General features: G+C 40.3%; 1 protein-coding gene across 1 annotated transcript; it reads right to left on the bottom strand.

The window, feature by feature from the left end:
• Positions 1–1,294: 1,294 nt before the first annotated feature.
• Positions 1,295–11,551, bottom strand: LOC142406492 (endogenous retroviral envelope protein HEMO-like). The gene is given in 3 exon segments (XM_075495440.1): positions 1,295–1,356; positions 1,568–2,290; positions 11,404–11,551. Coding segments are annotated over 3 exon segments (933 nt in total).
• Between the last annotated feature and the right edge of the window lie 2,919 nt (positions 11,552–14,470).

Here is a 14,470-nt window from a genome sequence, read left to right as displayed (position 1 = left end):
GTTCAGATACACGACAGTTAAAGATTTCTTTCTTTCCTTCTGTTTTCAATAGACATTTTAATATTTACCAAAACTAATTACTACTTATGCATTAAATGATATAGATGGAAATCTTTTATTTTTCACTATGTTCTGCAGAGCATTTTTAGGGGTGCAGTTTTTGCACAATGAAATAGCTGGATCAGACCCAAGTACCAATTCCTTTTAAACTACATATTCCCAATCAGCTAGCCTTTGTAATATTCAGAACACTTTGGTCCATGCTTAATTCAGCAATATGCATATTTACATAGGAAATACTCTTAACACTAGCTGTTTGATCTTTGTTTACAGGATGTCCACTTTCTATTTACCTTGGCCTTTGCTCCCAATACACAGAAAAGAAACATTGGAGCAATTTCATGTTATAGCACAGAGTGAGAAAGGCAAGCACTGAGATGTCACCAGATGTTTAGTTTGCACAGTTGCAGCTTTCTTGTAGGCCTCAGTTACACAAAAGCAGCATAACTTACAGCAGAAAGATAACCAGGAGAAATTGCACTGGTGCAAATTGTGTTGTACATACCATGACTAAATATTCAGTGGGGAAAAAGCATGAATACCTTGACTGAAGGAAAAAAGTGTTGTTGCCATGAAAAGCCAAAATCAGAACTCAATAGTCGGGATGACTATTAAGCAGGTATTCTTTATTGCAGTGCTGGGCAGCACTGGGGATTGCTCTGCCAGGTTAGCACAACACATCAGTTCATATACAGAAAAATCATACCTAGTCATCAGATGTGCTGAAAAGGGCCATTTTATGGTGATGAGTTCCCGGAATTCATTTACATAGTGCAAGCATGCACAGTAAAATTAGGGTTAGGGTCTTTTCACCCTCCCGGTGGTCTTCCATAGTCTTCCTCACGTTGTCCCTTAGTCGAACTTTGGGCTTCCTTTGTCCATATATAGTCATTGAGTTAGCTCATCAGTCCTTCGGCCTTGGAATGTTACAAGGGGGTCGATTTAAGCTAGTTCTTTGGTGCTTATCTTTGGCACAATCGTCCTGAGTTCCTGTTATCAGTGATTTAATTGGGAAGCCTAATGAGCTTGCTCAAGGCCTGCTTAGTCCTATCAGGTGAGAAGTCCCACCATCAACTCTGCTCAGCAGGTAACCAAAACTATCTTTGCAGGAAAAGAGAACAAAAGAGAACAAGGATGCAAGTGAAACTAAAAAAATGCAAGTCTATGTCTTAGTCAGGGACTGTCAGGGATTTAACCCTTTCATTCCCCCCTTTTCTTTTTGAGGGCTTGTAGCTTACTTGCTACAGTCCTCAATATACAGTCTTATTACATCTGAAATGAAGCTAATTACAAAAACTGCAATAAAATCAATAAAATTACTATTTAAAATAGTAAGGCTCTTTAACTACGACTAGTAAAATATTTCAAATGCTTTTAGGCCTAAAAGGGTGTTATCCTTAATTATTTTATGTTTGCCAAATTCGTAATATTTCATCCTTTTCAAGGGTCTGAGTAAAATACCTTCCCATTTCTACTTGATGCCTAATCTTGTTTCTTTTCCAATCACTGTATGTCTCTGCTGAATTCCGGTGACACCAAAGAAAACACTTAAGAAATACACAAACAAATATTCCTAAAATCACCAAAGTAATTAATCCCATTAATAATTGTTTCAACCATCCAAAGTTGGGAAGCCAAGAAGTCAATTCATCCCATAAACCTCGAAGCCCCAATGAAGTATCATCCGAAGATACTTCCTGGAATACTCGTGCTTTCTCCCAGAGTACCTTTAGATTTGCTTCTATCTGTTTATCTTTATTGATATATGCACAGCAACTGGTATTAATGATCATACATAAACCTCCTTCTTTGGCAGTCAATAAATCTAATGCCATTCGATTTTGCAACACAACCTTACTAAGGGAAGATACTTCCGTCTGTAAATTTTTTACAGTATTTATGGTTAGATTTTCCATCTGCTCTAGAACTGCTGAAATATTTACTATGGCCTTTTCTAGCTCACTTACTCCTAGCCACGGTAAGAACCATCTAACAAAGCTATGAAATTTTGTTCCCCTAATTACAAGTGGGTTGTCTTCTCGCTTAGCGCATTTCCAGGACGTTCTCAAACTACCCCTAGGTATTTGGGACTGATTATATATTCGATCCTGACTAACTAAATGACCTATGGTACACGTTCCCTTCCATCCTGCAGGGAGTTGCTTTCTGCTGATACCATCACCTCACAGCCACCAATACCTGTCGGGTAGTTTGCAGGGTCTGTCGGTGGCTGTGAGATTAGGTCCATAAAATGATCTTTTGCTTACCCATCCAACCGATGTATTTCTACTGGCATCCCACTTGGTAGGGCTATAGGTTTCACGTTCAATCCCATCAAATTCCAAGTTCCTACTTCTACTGCAGTCTTGTTGATCCAATAATCATCCCACCCGTTCCTACAGGAACAGTTAGGATATTTGTTGTCGGGGGGGGGGGAGGCACGGACAATTATTGGATCTTGCCTTCCATAGGCAACTATTATTGCTAACTAGAATCTGGGTGTTATTATTTTTTTTTTAGTATCTGTAGGTTGAATCTTGGTCCGATCTCATAGCTTGAATTATCATAACTACAATATCCTCCATCTTGTCTTTTCCAAAACTCAGGCCAAGTATTATTGTCACAATTCCAGTGAGTTAACCCTATGCCGTACAAAGGCAGTCTCATGTTACCTCTCGGTAGGGCAGTACAAATCCAACAATTCTTAGCCCCCATGGCATTCGCTGTCATCTGAATCGCATTATAATACAGGTTCTCATTCCAAGCATCTACTGATGAGCTTAAAGTCAATAAAGTTATTGTCATAACCATAATTTCAAATCTCCAACACTTTCAATGGTCCATCGCAGTTCAGAAGCTTTCTTTACTCAGGAGTAATGGATCCAAGCTGTCTGCTCTTTAATCTTGATTGCAGTGAAAGTGGTTAGCAACACCTGATAAGGTCCATTCCACTTCTCCTCCTCCAATGGGTCACCTGAAAAATTCTTAACATAAACCCAATCTCCAGGGCTAAATGGGTGGATTGGGTGATCTAACCCTTTTGCTCTGGTTCCCAAAACAGTCTTATTAGTCTTTTCCAATTGTTTTCCTAAGCATATAATAGAATTTTGTAAATAATTATTTCCCAGCTGATTCAAATCTTCCCCTTGATATTTGGCCTGATATGGCCTCCCAAATAATCCCTCAAAAGGGCTCAGATTTTCTTTGGCCCTAGGTTTTACATGTATCCGAAGTAGTGCAATAGGCAGTGCTTAATACCAATATAGGTTTGCTTCTTGACATATTTTAGCTATCTGTTGTTTTCATTTTTTCCACCTGCCCGCTGGCTTGTGGTCTGTAGGGTATGTGTAATTGCCAATTGATTCCTAAGAGTTTGCTGACCTGTTGCACTACTTCTGCATAAAAATGTGTACCCCTACCTGATGACATGACTGTGGGTACCCCAAATTGAGGTATTATTTCATTTAATAATACCTTTAGTTACTTCTCTTGCTTTGTTTGTCCTACAAGGGAACGCCTCTGGCCATCCGGAAAAAGTGTCTGTAAGTAGCAATAAGTATCTGTACCCCCCTTTTCTTGGAAGTTCAGAGAAATCAATTTGCCAGTGGTCCCCTGGTACATTTCCTCTCCCAATACTTCCTAATTGTGCCCGGTTACCTGTATTGGGATTATTTTACAAACGTATTTCACATTGCTGAGTCACCTGTCGAACTGTAGTATACAAATTTCTCCCTATTAATTTTTGATTTAAAAATTTATTAATTATTAATTTTTGATTTTAAAATTTATACAGGGAATCTGCCCCCCAATGTGTCTTATTGTGTTCTTCTTTAACAACTCCCCATACCTGTTTGGCAGGAATTATAATCCTGCCATCACTCAAGTGGGCCCATCCTTTGGAGGGAACCTGCCCTCCCATTTCTTCTATTAATTCTTTATCAGCCCTACAATATTCAACATTTTCTTGGTCACCTAGACTCCTACTTCTATTATCCGGAATTAATGTTAAAATCTTTTGCATTCTCTCCGCTGCCTGTTTAGCCTCATAATCAGCCAACCTGTTACCTTTTTCCTGGTCAGTGTTACCCTTCAGGTGTCCTCGGCAGTGCATGATGGCCACTTTGGTTGGCAGTTGGACTGCTTCTCATAGGTGAAGGATTTCCCCGGCATGCTTGATCTGTCTCCCTCGTGCGGTTAGTAGTCCTCGTTCCTTCCAAATTGCTCCGTGAGCGTGGACAACTCCAAAGGCATATTTGGAGTCTGTCCATATATTTATCTTTTTCCCTTTTGCCAATTCCAGGGCCCTAGTCAGGGCAATAATTTCAGCCTTTTGAGCTGATGTTCCAGCAGGTAATGATTGAGATTCAATTACTTTGCTTGCTGTTGTCACAGCATACCCAGCCTTTCGAATACCTTGTCGGACAAAGCTGCTTCCATCCGTGAACCAGGAGTCTTGTGCATCTTCCAGGGGTTCTTCTGTTACATCTGGTCTGCTAGAATATACAGTCTCTATGGTTTCCAAACAGTCCTGTATCAATGATTCAGATGTCACCCCACTGAGGAAAGAAGCTGGGTTCGTAACATTAGTCACTTCAATATTAACATCGTCTGGTTCAACTAGAAGAGCCTGGTATTGTAAAAATCGGGATGGAGAAAGCCTATGATTCCCTTTTTGTTCTAGTATACGGCTGATACTGTGTGTAAAACCAGCACTGTGATTTTTTGGCCTAAGGTAAATTTCCAGGCATCTTGGATACTTAGTAGTACAGCTGCCACAGCTCGTAGGCACCCTGGCCACCCTTTGCTTACTTCATCAAGTTGCTTAGAAAAGTAGGCCACAGCTCTTTTGTAGAGTCCCCGTCGTTGAGCTAGGACTCCCAGAGCTATACCTTGTTTTTCATGGGAAAACAGCCAGAAGGGTTTAGTAACGTCAGGTAGGCCCAGGGCTGGGGCCTTCATCCGTTCCTTTTGAAGCATTTTGAATGCATTTGGAGCTTCTCTGGACCAATCAATTGAATGGTATTGTTTTTCAAAAGTTCATCTAAAGGTTTTACTATTATTCCATAATTGTAAATCCATAATCGACACCAACCTGCCATTCCCAAGAAGGTCCTGAGTTCCTTCACCGTTTGAGGGAGGGTCATTCCGCAGATGGCTTCTTCTCGTTCCGTTCCTAATTCTCGTTGTCCTTCAGATAGCTCGTATCCAAGGGAGGTTACTTGCTGTCGCACCATCTGAGCTTTCTGTTGAGAGACTCGATACCCGTTCAGTCCCAAAAAGTTCAACAACTTAATAGTCCATTGAATACAATCAGACTTTGTTTCAGTTGCTATTCATAAGTCATCCACATACTGTAGAAGAGTTCCGTCTCTGGAGGGAGGATCCCGTGTCTCAAGTTCTCGTGCTAATCGGTTCCCAAAGATGATTGGACTGTTCTTAAAACCTTGGGGTAACACTGTCCAGGTAAGTTGGGTTTTCCTGCCAGTAGTAGGAGTTTCCCATTCAAATGCAAATAGGTTTTGGCTCTCCTTGGCCAGAGGCAAGCAGAAGAATGCATCTTTCAAATCGAATACTGTAAACCATACTTGTAATTTAGTAAGTAAAGTATAAGGATTGGCCACCACAGGGTGCAAATCTTTAAAATTGAGGGGTTTTAGAAAGAACACCTTTTCCTGTTGGCCAGTAGCTCCCACTATAGTCACAAAGTCTTTACTCACAGGTATCAATTCTTGATTTAAAACAGAGAAAGAAGCACCTGTGTCTACTAAGAATTCTACTTCTTTCTCTTGTCTCCCCAGTCCTCCTCTACTTTCAGAGAGCCTTCCCCTTCCTCGTCCTCTATATCCTCCTCTATTCACCATTCCTCTCTGTTCCAAGGCTGCCTCCGTGCGGCGGGAGGTTAACACCACAATCCTTCTGCCACTCCGGGCGATTCCGCAAAGTAAAAACCATATCCGCATACATAACCTCATCCCATTTTCCTTCTCTCCATAAGAACAACATTAACTACAATATAGTATTATAAGTTAAAGATCCGTTAAAGGGCCACTTTTCACCATCTTCTAATTTGTATAGGGGCCACCACTGGTTACAATATTTGATTAATGTTTTCTTATTCACACTCCCACCTGGTTGTCCCCCTATCTCTTTCCAATGTGCTAACATACATCCTAGGGGGCTTTTCTTTACAATACCACCGCTTTGCTGTCCCCCCATTCTACCTTATTGATTCTGTACTTCCGTTATTCTCCCACAGATTATTTTAATAACCTCAACCTGTCGCGCTTTATCCTCCCACTCTGACCACATTCCACAATTCTCACATTGAATATCTCATCCCAATACAACCCATAAATTTTGGTCACAAATAAAACAATTGACGAGGAAAAGCGGTTCACATTCATTTTCAGGATGAGACGCACAGGTCTCCAGGTTTTCCACACTCACTTTGCAGTCACACTGTGTCTCAGTCACTCACCAGTCACACCAGAGTTAACTCAGCTCATTCACACTTAATTGCCCATTTCGCAGTGCCTAGCGAATATATCCAAATTCAATACCAATAAACCACTATCCGAGTTCGGTGCCAGTAAATCCGTACCACCAACAGTACAAACTCATGCGGGTTTCATGAGTGTACCAATACCAAAAAGCACGTTATTGCAGAAGTACAAGGCTTAACCCGTGCCTGTACCAACGTACTAAATGCCAAATGTATACTCTCAGGCACTAGTAGCCTGGTATACGGCGCTCAGCGTAGGACGTCTCCTACGACTTACGAGAACCTTCCAAATGACCGGTCCCAAATTCCAAAACAGAAAAGGTTTAAAGAATACCTTTTTTTCCTTTAGATGGTCCTTGTCTGCTCCCGCAGTGATCCGATTGAGGCGAGGAGTCCCTCCGGGAAATCCCGGGGGTACCCTAGGGAGTCCTGTTCTCAGCGGGTCCTGCAGCTGAGCAGAGCGGGTCCCATCTGGGGTGCCAAACTGCTGCCGTGAAAAGCCGAAATCAGAACTCAATAGTCGGGATGACTATTAAGCAGGTATTCTTTATTGCAGCGCTGGGCAGCACTGGGGATCGCTCTGCCACAAGTGCTCCACCAGGTTAGCGCAACACATCAGTTCATATACAGAAAAATCATACCTAGTCATCAGATGTGCTGAAAAGGGCCGTTTTATGGTGATGAGTTCCCGGAATTCATTTACATGGTCCAAGCATGCGCAGTAAAATTAGGGTTAGGGTCTTTTCACCCTCCCGGTGGTCTTCCATAGTCTTCCTCACGTTGCCCTTAGTCGAACTTTGGGCTTCCTTTGTGCATATATAGTCATTGAGTTAGCTTATCAGTCCTTCGGCCTTGGAATGTTACAAGGGGGTCGATTTAAGCTAGTTCTTTGGTGCTTATCTTTGGCACAATCGTCCTGAGTTCCTGTTATCAGTGATTTAATTGGGAAGCCTAATGAGCTTGCTCAAGGCCTGTTTAGTCCTATCAGGTAAGAAGTCACAGGAAATGTCCCACCATCAACTCTGCTCAGCAGGGAACTAAAACTATCTTTGCAGGAAAAGAGAACAAAAGAGAACAAGGATGCGAGTGAAACTAAAAAAAAATGCAAGTCTCTGTCTTAGTCAGGGATTGTCAGGGCTTTAACCCTTTCATAAGGGTAGCATTTTCAGTGCTAGTAGGCAATACTCTGGTGATTACAGGGCACCTTTTTAAAAAGTGAAAATGAATATGTGTGTTTTCAAGTTAATATAACTACTCATTGGTGCACATCCTTAAGAACAACAGGTGACCTATGGGACAGAGAAAAATCAAGGCTTCAGAAAAGTGGAAGAAAAAATGAAAACAAACCTTTTTTTTTTCTGTAGTTGGCTGCTCTGGGCGCATTTATGGGCATAAGTCTGAACACAATGGCCATGCAGCCAAGACATGAGTGTGAACATATAGATTTAGTAACAATCAGCAAAAGTAACTAAAAAAAAAAATCAACTTAATTGATTATAATTGTGTTTGAGGGGTGATTACCAGACTATCAGTTCTATCAAGTCACATTAAGTGGTCCATAAAGCAATACTGATCAATACACGTTGTGTTCTCAGTATATCAACATGATATACAACACAACCACATTTCAATAGGATGGTCGTTTAATTTCAACCAGCACATGAATGGCTTTCATTCTTGTCTAAATGAACAGGGTGCTTAGAAAGTGTAACAGCCTATTTGACTCCTGGGATTGGTGAACCGTGTATCACTAGGACTAAATTCCCCCTTGCCCAAAATGATAGAAGGAGCTTTGCTAAAAGAGTGGTGGGGTGGCTACCAATGAAAGCTGAAGATCTTGTTCAGAAATACACCCAGTTTGGTCTTTGTCTCTTAGTCATTGTCTTTGTTTACAATAAACTGCCTCTCTCTTTTTTTCTTTTTCTTTTTTTTTCTTCTTTTTAAAGGGAGTGGGAGAAAGGAGGAGATTTATAGTTGCTGAAACTGCTCTGAGCATCTATTATTATTACTGTAACAGAGTTTTTTTGTACCGTGGCACCTTGTCATTTCCTTCGTACAATCTGAATGCATTTGGGCAGGTGCAACTCCATGAAGTACAGTTAACTTATGTAATAGAAACATTTATGTACCTATATATTATATTGGTTCTTTCATAATACTTTGAATTAAAGTTGATAAAATCTCCAGTGAGCAGCTAACTGCAGGATAAGACTGAGTATCTTACTTTTATACTTCATTGCTTTGTACTGTACTGCCAGAAAGCTATTTTTAGACCTGCTCTGCAGTTGCACAGTTGCTTATATCTTGTCTAAAGGAAGTAAGGTTGCTCTCCTGAGACTTTGCCCTTCTCTCAAGGGTAAACCAAAATCCATTAAACTTAAATATATGCTGTAAACCCTGCGCATTAGTGGCTGTGATGGAAATATTATGTAGTTATTTATAACAAGATATCCATTTGGAGAAGTGAAAATAGATAGGCATATCTGAAAATTGTTGCCTCTTCATTCTCCTCTTAAAGTCATTGTCTTTGTGCCTAAAGCTTGAAAGTTTGTTTTGCTGGCACCACGACAAAGTAAGCAAATGTATCTCCGTAGAACAGATCACTGCTGCCTACAACCCCACAATAAATAACTTGTGAAAGGTAGTACAGACATTCAACCAGAGCTCCAACATTGCTCCAAAGAAATCCACACAAATATTTCTGATTACACGGGTTGTTTTTCAAACACAGCCGCTCATATTACTGGGGATAAGTAAATAGCAGAGTCAGAGAAAAATATTAGTTTAATCTACCTAAATATAGGTAGATAGGAATATACCTATATTGATAGAGATGAGCAAGTATGTACATGCACGCACACACACAGACACACACTCTAAGTCATTGTAAAACACACACACGTGCTAAGTCATTGTAAAATTGACTACAGACATACTGAAGGTGTCTTATCCTGACTCTGCTCTAATAAATTACAAAGATTCAGATAAGTATTATTTAACCATCAGCTTTTGTAGCTGATGCTAAAACAGGGAACTGAAGATGGAGGAAACTTGGAGGGAGGAAACAGAAAATCTGACGAAGAGATTCCTTTGAGGCCATGCTGTAAGATACAAGAGCCTCAGAACTAAAAGAATATATTACTTAATACTAGTTCTTCTAGTATTAAGCAATCTTCTTCTCTGGTCTTCTAATAATTTTCTTTTCTGAGTCTATGTTACGCATCTAAATGTACTCAGGTTAAAGGGCAAGTGTTATGTCCAAAAGCAACACTCAGTCACTTACAAAGAAGACCTACCTAGCTGTGGTTTTCCCTGCTATTCTTTGGAGGGATCCTGTACAGTCCTCACATTAAATCCACTTTGATGAAGTTTATACACACACTAGATGCAGGAACTGACTTGTCAGTCTTTCAAATAAGCCATTTTGCCTTCCAATGAACTCCATCAACCTACAAAAATGTTCTTTATAGCTTATGGAGGAAAGCAAAGAGAGATGCACTAACAGACAGCTAGTTGATCTTACAAGATTTGATGAGGTTCTGCGGCCAGCTGTCTTATAAATTGTTAAGAAAAACAGCTATAGTAAAATTCTTAGCAGTAAGAGTTAAAGTTGTTATACTGAAATTGTAGTTTTAATTATTGTAGCTCAACATTCTGAACAAGATTATGACTTCTCTGAAACAAAAGAATACAGACAGCAGCCACATCTAGGTTTCTGGGTTGGGAAGCAGAACATGAGTCTTTTGCTTCATGCCTTACTATACAACAAGGCAGACATCATGAGTGAAAAAGATAGTATTAAAAAAAAGAATGTGTGTGCATATATGTATGTGAAAACATGTTGCTTCTCTTCTTGCAATCACTTACTGCTGGTCTCCAGTCTACTTTAACCAAATCTGTGCACTGTCTGCATTATATTCTCATACATTTGAAAAACAACAAAAAAAAGAAAGATGTCAATAAGAAGGGAAGGCTACATAATGAGTGAGTAGGATGGTATTGCTCAGTATGAGAAAGACGATGAATCAAAGCAGGACATGGCATTTGACTGATTCCTGGGCAGCTTCTGCTACCTTGTCTCATAGCTTACCATTAATGTTTTGTGGGCTTGGCACCACAAATGAATCTACTGCTTTTTAGCAGTGGGAAGAAAAAGCTAGGAGGTACTTTTTATTTAGATAATTATGGGAACAAATAAAATGTGCCCTTGAGAACATGTCTATCCAAAATTAATGGCATTAAACACAGATAATCCTGAACTAGAATGACATGTTCGGGATATAGAATTATTTTTCTAAGGTTACATTGAACTTCTAGACTCAGAGAGGCCACGTCGGAAAATGAAAAGAGATGCTTTGAAGAATTTAAAACAGTTGGGACTTTACTAACATATGTCTGTTCTGGCAGACAGAAGCATGTATTGTATATATAAATGCCCAGGATATGTTTTGCTTGAAGTGCAAAGCCCAGGCTGTCACATTTCTGTGGCCATTTGCAGTGTCTGAAAAACAGAGTTCATGTGCAAACAAACCTTGAGACAGACACCTTGAAACAAGACAGACAGGTAAGTGGGGACTAAGAGGAGTTTCAGAGGTGCAAAACCAAAATATGCCAAGAGATTGAAAAAGTTTGTATCAGCTTCCGTCCTACTTCACAAAGAATCCTGAATTCAAACAAGCTCATGTGCATAAACTGAAGAAGAACTCCCCCCCCCAAAAAAAGGATCTCGCCCACCCTAAACCCAAGAGCTGCAAAACCAATAATACTTTTGCTCCTTTGGCTATTTACCTCCTTTCTATTTCAACATACAGTACAGACAGGACTGTGATTACCGTGATTACCATGATTAGTAACATCATTACACCATCCTGCCACCATCTTCCTCCCCAGTCTTGCTTCCCACACTAAATTCTGTTCAACACTTCCTTTGATGTAAGGATGGATTTGTTTCAGTGTGACTGCTCCTGTTCCCCATGCACACCACGTCATTGCTCAACACATCCCTCAAAGTATTCTGTAGCTTCCCAAGTGCTGCCTGCTGACACCTTATCTGTTGTTTACGTAACTGCATTCCTGGTATTGGACATGCAGTACTCCTTTTGCTTGGTATCATCTCTAACTGAGTAGAGGGGTGGAGAAAAAGTACATAACCCTTAAATCCTCCAGCTTCATTTAAGAGTTTCCCTTGTTGTGTAACAACAGAGATCTATTCCCTTTCAACCTTGAAATTGGAAATGCAGAATTGTTCCAATTGGTCAGACTAAGACCTTCCACGGAAGGGTAAATTTTGCCCAGACCCTCCCTGACCGACACTGTAGGCAGCTGGAGCTCGACCTAGTTCCCCCATGACCTGCCTTACTGACTAAATCGGCACTCCAGGTAGCCTTATCTCTGTCTTGCCTCCTGGAGTGACTTTGGACCTGTGTTACAGGCAGACTGTCTCTGGCCCTGCCTCTTGCTGTTCCTCACTGGACTTCCTGGATTGACCTCCAACATGACTTATTACTTTGCCTTGGCTGATGATCCCTGGATTGTCAACAGATCCTGTAACTATCCCCAGCTTGACCCAGCTCAGAGCTGGTGGGCACCCATGAGTGAGCCGCCAGGCTGCACTGGGGTCACCTGCATCTCCCAGCTTGGCCCCCTCATGGAGCAGCCCTGTTTGTGCTGCCTTCTGATGGGATGGCTCCTGCTCTCCCCAGGCAACTATTCATTACAGCAGTAGCACTAGAGTTTCTTTACATGGAGCAGACATAAAAGAAGATCATCTCCTTTTCCACATGATCTACCCCTATTTTACTCTTGTGGCTATGCTCACAGAGTTGAGCACGTCCACTGTGCCATCACTGTATTAAAAAAAAAAATGCACAGGAAACTAAAATACCAGACTGCAACAAACCAGTACACTGAAATGGCATAACCATCTCATGAGACCAAAGAGTTCTTGAGGGCATGTAGGATGAGTAAGTGCTATCACATTCTTCTTTATCAGTTTTGGTACTTTGTATCCAAAAGGGAAGATCTGGTAGAGCTTTTTTTGACCATGCTTCTATTGTGATGGTATTAGAATGAGGTATAAAATAGTTCCCATAACCTGCAGAAAATTTAAAGGTTTCAAAAAAATCCTTATCCCAAACCAGGGGGAAAAAAAGTCAGTATACACAAAAGGTTCACGGTGCAGAAATCCTTTCTTATATATCCAAAGCAAATTAAATTCATTTGTTTCATTTCAGTAACTCATAATATTCTACTTCAGTAAGATACTTCAGTAAGAATTGCTTTCCATTTTAGTTACCTTAAGGATGAGATTAAAAAAAGAAATCACTATCTACCACAGAACTGGAATTTTTCAGTTTAGCAATGTCAAGCAGGAGTTTTACAAAAACAGAATGTTTGTCCCGTGTTAAATTATTCATTTGTTTTCTGTGCTGGCAGTTGGTGAAGACCATTCTGTAGCACCAGACTTCCTCCAGACCCTGCAGAAATAGCTTAAGGCACCCACCTCAGTACTGACAACTCCAGGGTGAAACCAAGTATTTAAAAGCTGGTTTGAAGGTCAAGTATTAGAGATGCTGGAGCACAAGAGCTGTACTGTAGCCCCAAAATGGCCACAACTAACCATCACAGGCAAAGATTAAAGAAGTTTGTCAGGCACTTACACACTAAGCCTCATCTTATTTATGTAGAAATAAAAAATGAATACCATGTTTCTTGTGCAAAGAAATGTCCCTTTGATCTTCTATTCTTTGACATCTAGACAGCAGTATCTATCTGAATATTTAATAAATGTGCCAATTTCTCTGTGAGCAGAGTATACACTAAAATCCAGCAATGAACAAAGCAGCTCAGGGAAAAAAAAAATAGGCAAACAAACAAAAAACCCAACATCCTGAGCAACCTTTTGAGTCAGAGACCAGATGAATCTTTAAAAAGATAAATACATATTCTTTTAACTTTTTTCCCACTTTTTTTTTTTTTTTTTTTTTTTTTGTTCTTCCTCTTCGGCACTCCATGTGGCTAATCTCAGATCAACTTCCTTTTGCAAAGCTTCTAGCCAAGATTTTTCAGAGGTTTGGGCTGACACTGCAGCTTCTTGGGATCTTCTCTCAGTTGACACTAGGAAAACAAAAAAAAGTCTATTGCAGGCCACATTTTTAATTACTAGCTTAGTTCTTTTTCAAATGTCATTTATTATTTAAAGCTCTCTTTTTGACTCCTGTGGTATTTGAGTTGCATTCAGGGCCTGTCAGTTAGGAATAAAAATTGGCAGTTGGAAGACAGCCACTGTCAGCTTTTAGAAAGCTTACCAATCCTTTACCTCATTCTGTGAGAAAATACAACACCCAGGAATTTGGGAGGCTAAACCAACTGTGCTCTTTACTCATCGTGACTGATACTGTGGCAGCTCTCTCCCACGTGAGACAATGCTACACCATTAACATAGAGGTGTGCTGACAAAAACAGAACCAAAATGTCACAACTGACAACGCAAGAACTTCAACAGGGCAGGCACTCACAAATCTGAGCGACTGTTTCAGGAACTAAATACAGAGATAAAATATTAATTTATGCATTCATTCTCCAGAAAGACATACTCGTGTAATTTAAGAAGCACCAAGGTTTACAAAAGAAGGAATGGGAATCAGGACTTCTGTAATGGATTAATAGTCATCGGGAAGTGGTTTGGTGCAGTGATACTGATTTGGAGAAACGTATACTGCCAGCTTTCTCTGGCATATGATCCCAGTATATTTGACTAAGAATTTCAGCAAAACTGATCCTGCAGTGGAAAACGCCCTTTACTTTGCAAAGCCTTTGTCCTATGCTTGGAAGAAATAAAAGGGTAAACATAATTTCTGTAGTGAATAGCATTAAAAATATTCCTCTCCTAAATAACCCAATAGCATT

The sequence above is a fragment of the Mycteria americana genome, chromosome 2, assembly GCF_035582795.1.
Source record: "Mycteria americana isolate JAX WOST 10 ecotype Jacksonville Zoo and Gardens chromosome 2, USCA_MyAme_1.0, whole genome shotgun sequence".
NCBI classification, from domain to species: Eukaryota; Metazoa; Chordata; class Aves; order Ciconiiformes; family Ciconiidae; genus Mycteria; species Mycteria americana.
The sequence above is the reverse complement of the archived record's forward strand: the minus strand, read 5'-3'. Positions and strand labels throughout refer to the sequence as shown.